Genomic DNA, 5425 nt, shown 5'->3' with positions numbered 1-5425 from the left:
ACCCAATGGACCCTAAGTCCCGTGAGTCTTTGCTTGAGGCCTTGACCTGCCGTCTTTTTAGCATTAGCCGGGTTTTTAAATTAGATTAGAAAAAGAAACTGCCTAGTTATACTACTCCTATAATAACCTGGACCGATCTGCAATAACGGGGAAGCTCCAGGGTGCGGAGCATAGTACAGGTAACTGCGCCGCTTGGTTTATAGCGGCAGGCCAAGAACTCCAAGAAGCGCAGGTGGGGGGAGGAGAAGCAGCGGCGGCAGCGGGACAGTTTCGAGAGAGAAAGAGAGGGGGCGGTGGGTGGGAGCGAGAGGTTGGGAAGCGGGGTTGGGCTAGTTCCTCTTTTTCGGCGGGGGCGGTTTGTCTGCCGCCGTGATGGGCGACTCCGGCGGCTCCGTCGTGTCTATTGACGTCGAGCGCATCTCCTTCGGCGGGAAGGTCCGTGTCCCCCCTGCTACCTCTATCTTTCTTCCTCGAATCCGCAAATTTCGTGCCGGCGCGGTTAATTTCCGCTAGTATCGCGGCGATTTGGTTGGCGGCATTGGAGCTGCTTGGGGGGAGGATTGAAAGGTACGGGCGGGATGCGACCTCGGTGGTGATATTGGAGTTTAGCTCGGTTCATATGGTTTGATTTCGATTGGAGTAGTTGTATGCGTTGGATTGTTTGGAGGTCCGAAGGGAAAGGGCTTTTCTGGAGTGTTTTTTTTTCCAAATATTTTGTTACTCCTGAAGATTTCACTAAGTTCTCCTGAAGTTGTGTTGGTTTCAGAATTAACCTTGTCTGCTTGTAGATTTCGGTTCTTTGGGCTAGTTGCTTTGCTTGTCTGGTTTCTTGTTCAGAATTTTTGTTCTATCCTAATTTGAATCTTAAATCATAGTTAGGCGGTTCTCTTGCTTATTGGTTCATGAGAATTTCTTTCTTTGTTATTAGTCCAATTGGAGTTTGCTCTGGTCCTTTCACATCGACTAGCTAGCCATCTGCGTCGTGTAGTATCGAACTAGTATTATTTTAGGGTGCCTCCTGTGGTTGCTGGCCTCTACCTACCTTCGTCCATGCGGATTTCTTTTGTGGCCCTCGTTCTGTATGTGGCAGCGTGCTGATTAATTTAACTAATCAAATCAATCGCCTACTTTGTTGTGCTTATCGCTTGATCAGAAAAGAAACCATGAAGATTCGATTTTGACGCTTTTGGGTTGTAGCTTGCATGTCCTAACTGTCCCTTTTCCTATGAAGTTTTCTTCAATTTTGCCATATCACTTTGCTTAGTTGGGCTGTCAAGCACAAGTGTCCTTATCAAATCCCCGCTTGCTGTTTCAAACCATTTAAACTCTTTCAATATGTGAAATTGAAATGAGGTGCCTGGTCAAACTCAAGTTCATCCTTGTCGGTGTTGTCATAGTTCTGAGGATCAGTGGCCAGTGTATTGTAATGTAGTTAAATGTTATTCTTTCATATGACTATGGGTACAAACCGTCAATCCTTAGGTTTCTTATATGTTTGCACATGAAGAATTTTCTACAAAATCAGCAAACAGTTGTGGAAGAAACGAGTTTAATGTAGACGAACAAGTATGTCTAGCAGACAAGGCTGTAGTTTATTATTTTATTTTGTATGGTTTACAAGAAATCTGCACCGCATTTGAAGTTCTTTAAATCCATTATAAGATTGGTGAGTGTCTTACAAAAAATAGTTGGAGGCCAAAGGATTAGTGGACTAATTCCTAAACTTGTTGCGCTGTACAACAAGAAAAGGCCAATGGTCTGGAAATTCAGATCGAATGTGCAGGTTTACCTTGTCAAATTTTTTTTGGCTTTCTTATTAAAATTTGGTAATGCAGCTTACAAGCCTCCTTCAGACAAAGTTGCTGTCACACACATTCTTCCTGAGAACAGAACAGCTCATTTGATTGCCTAGCGTATGGTCTTTCTGACAACTGTGCTTTAAGCTATTTGCTTGCCAAATGGTAGAGGAATCACTTCTGGTTGGTTCTTGTCCTCTGCTTCCTCTTATTTTCCTTGAGCCTAAGAGATGGTCTAGGAATAATCACTTTAGCACCACACATCGTCATGACTAATGGTGCTGTTGTTATTCTTTCTTATTAGGACCTTGCCAACTCAGTTTTAGTATAACATGCAGCAACAGAGAACTTCCAGTTGTGATTTCATAATCTTTGCTTCAATTTGGGGAAATTCCTTGCTTCAAGCAACTAAAGCATGGAGTATTTTTATGCTGAGCATAGTTATGCAGTAATCATTTATCAAATGTTCTTGTCATCTTGATCCATGTTTGCATAACACCTTGTCTCCTGCTTTTTCAGGAACATCATATACAAACAAAACATGGCCCTGTATCTGTTGCTGTGTATGGTGACCATGATAAGCATGCCCTTATTACTTATCCAGATGTTGCTTTGAACCGTAAGTTTCACTATTACAACTGAATGGATATTGTCCGTAACTGTTTTAAATGTGCACCTGTGCAGTGTACCCTCTATGGCTCTATCCACTACACTGTATTATATAAGAATTTCACAATACAGAGGCTTATGTTTATTATTGTTGATCAGATATGTCTTGCTTCCAAGGACTACTATTCTGCCCTGAGGCTGCTTCACTGCTGCTCCATAATTTTTGCATTTACCATATAAGCCCCCCTGGACATGAGGTTTTTTTAGCAGACTTTGTTCTTACAATGAAGTTTTGGCTTTTTGCATTTATTTATCTTCATATGATGCATCAGGAAATTTTCTATCTATTTTATAATACTCATATGCTTTATTGTCCTTTACAACAATTGTGCAGTTAGGAGCCACTCCGATTTTACCAAACAGTCCTGTGGCATCAGTTGATGAGTTAGCGGATCAGGTTGCAGAAGTACTTGATTTCTTTGGGTACATATTCTCTGATGATTTTTTGGTGATATTCAGATTTTCTTTATCAACTTCTTTGAACTAATTACTTTATGGCTTTTCCAGATTGGGTTCTGTTATGTGCTTAGGTGTCAGCGCTGGTGCATACATTCTTACTCTCTTCGCAGTATGTGTTTCTTTAGAAGTAATCTATTTCCTACTGGTTGCACTACTAATAGCTATTTGCATTGTTTGTTGCAGACAAAGTATAGGGAGCGTGTACTAGGTCTTATCCTCGTTTCACCTCTATGTAGAACTCCCTCATGGACTGAGTGGTTCTATAATAAGGTAGCCATTTAGTATATAGCCTCTAGTACCATATTTTGTCTTACAGAATAATAAAGTCTACGGTTAAATTCATCTTAATAATAAGGTTGTACTGAGAAATTCATTTTCTCAGGTGATGTCGAATTTGTTGTATTATTACGGGATGTGTGACGTGGTGAAGGACTGTTTGTTGCAGCGGTACTTTGGCAAGGTAATAAGCTAAGATTAGTGTATGACATGTCATTTATTTTATATTTTTTAGACCATGTGATCTTGAACACTTCCATTGGAACTTCTAATCCACAGAGAGTGCGAGGAGGCTCTCCTGTACCAGAATCTGATATTATGCAGGCGTGTAGAAGTGTATGTACTTTGCCAAAAAAATATCCTTCATCATCCAAAGATTATGTCTCTGTAATTTTATCTTGCTGATCTAGCCTGTCTTAATTCATGAAGTTCCTAGATCAACGGCAAAGCATGAATATATGGCGGTTTATCCAAACAATCAATCAGTATGTACCCTTTTCTCGTTCAGTTCCTGTATGATCAACTAGTACCTGAGCTGATGGAATCAAAATGTACGTTGTGCTGCATTGCAGGAGACATGACTTGACAGAAAGCCTGAAGCAGCTGCAGTGCAGAACTCTGATATTTGTCGGTGAGAACTCGCAGTTCCACACTGAAGCTGTTCACATGACTGCAAAGCTTGATAAGAGATACAGTGCTCTTGTTGAGGTATCTATTTTTTACCCAATAATCTTGTATTCAAAAGTTAATCCTTCTTTTTCGAAAGTACCGATTTCTGGTGTTTTTCACAGGTGCAAGCGTGTGGGTCCGTCGTGACGGAGGAGCAGCCGCACGCGATGCTGATACCAATGGAGTACTTCCTCATGGGATACGGCCTGTTCAGGCCGAGCCATGTAAGCTCCAGCCCTCGCAGCCCTTTGAACCCGTTCTGCATATCGCCGGAGCTCCTCTCGCCCGAGAGCATGGGTGTGAAGCTGAAGCCAATCAAGACGCGAGCCAATCTCAGAGTTTAGGTACATATATGGAAGAAGAAGAAGAAAAGGTTGGAGGCGCGAGGGGCTTTAGGCTAACCCGGCGATCGGCGATACTGATGGTATGTCTGCCTTGATTTTGGCGTTGAAATGGGGAGAGATGTTGTAACTGTGATGTAGATATAGAGAAGAGTTTTAGGGTGGTGAGGTTGGTTGGTTGGTTGGTGATGGGTTCTATTCCATTGATTCGTGGTAGTATTAAACAGTTGTAAATGGTCACAGATTGTTTGTCAAAGCAAAAGGAATAATGATAAATAATAAAGGGAGGCTGATGAGCTGCTGTCCGATTAGGTGCGCACACTGGTGTCTGTTCTCCACTTCGTCTGTACCCTTGGTTTTCTTTTATGAGCTAGACTGGTGAACCATTGTGGTCTCCTGAAGCAAAGTGTTATATATTCAACCATCGTTGTCTTCTGAAGCAAACTTGCATCAAGGCCAGGCCCAGAGCGACCCGAATTTTGTGGCCAGGACCAAGTTGTCAGTTGTTAACCGTCAAGACTTGCCCCAAGCTAGACTGAAATAATTAATAATTTTCATCCAGAAATTTGCAAATATAAAAGGATTTTACTCAAATTTATAGAATATATGTTTGACACAATGAAGATGTTACATGTGTCAAGTGTCATGTTTGTCAACTTGTGGTTGGATGATTAGGAGTATAGTAGTATCCTCAGTCCACCAGTATCCTAGACAACACCGGTGTTCACTTTTTATGTATGCATGCATGTATGAGTGTCTATGTTAAAAAATGATGAATAGAGAGAAGAAAGTAAAATAGTGAACCATAGTTGGATTGTTAGGTGGAAAGTGGTATTCTCAGCCCATCACGCTTTAAGTTTTGGTGCTCGTATTATCCTGAATTTATTTTAGAATTTTCGACGATGCGCGTTCAGTGAAAAGAGACGTTCACGATATATTAAGAAAATGTTCAGTGAGTCTTTTTAATCTTTTCTTAATTTTTCACAGTTACAAAAATGTTCAGAATTTCGGAAAAAGTCGCAATTTTAGAAAATGTTCACGTTTAAAAAGATGAATATTCGATATTTTTTTTACAATTTCCAAACATTTGTTCGCATTTTTTTAAAAAAATTGTTCACATTTTTGTCCAAGAAATGTTGAAAAAGTTGTAAACCCCCGGAACTGTCACTTCTTAGATATTGTACTCCACGCAGTGCTCCATGTTAGCCGTATTCA

At 40.9% G+C, this 5425-nt stretch overlaps 1 protein-coding gene across 1 annotated transcript; it reads left to right on the top strand.

Moving 5' to 3' along the window:
* Positions 1 to 230: 230 nt before the first annotated feature.
* LOC125520357 (protein NDL1) lies at positions 231 to 4529 on the top strand. The gene is made up of 11 exons (XM_048685256.1): positions 231 to 435; positions 2316 to 2415; positions 2565 to 2662; positions 2800 to 2888; positions 2973 to 3033; positions 3108 to 3194; positions 3307 to 3384; positions 3480 to 3536; positions 3630 to 3685; positions 3773 to 3908; positions 3992 to 4529. Exons 1-11 carry the CDS (start codon positions 373 to 375, stop codon positions 4211 to 4213), a joined length of 1047 nt encoding a protein of 348 aa, XP_048541213.1. The 5' UTR covers positions 231 to 372; the 3' UTR covers positions 4214 to 4529.
* Positions 4530 to 5425: the final 896 nt, after the last annotated feature.

This window comes from Triticum urartu, chromosome 7A, assembly GCF_056163025.1.
Source record: "Triticum urartu cultivar PI428250 chromosome 7A, HENAU_Tu73, whole genome shotgun sequence".
Classification (NCBI taxonomy): Eukaryota; Viridiplantae; Streptophyta; class Magnoliopsida; order Poales; family Poaceae; genus Triticum; species Triticum urartu.
Note: the sequence above shows the minus strand (reverse complement) of the source record. Positions and strands in the feature narration are given on the sequence as shown.

Bases quoted from the DNA above. Each gene is read 5' to 3' on its own strand.
- LOC125520357 (XM_048685256.1), top strand. From the start codon at position 373: ATGGGCGACTCCGGCGGCTCCGTCGTGTCTATTGACGTCGAGCGCATC. The intron at 2,663-2,799 runs GTTTTTTTAGCA...ACAATTGTGCAG, and splicing joins TAAGCCCCCCTGGACATGAG to TTAGGAGCCACTCCGATTTT. The intron at 3,385-3,479 runs GTAATAAGCTAA...TCTAATCCACAG, and splicing joins TGCAGCGGTACTTTGGCAAG to AGAGTGCGAGGAGGCTCTCC.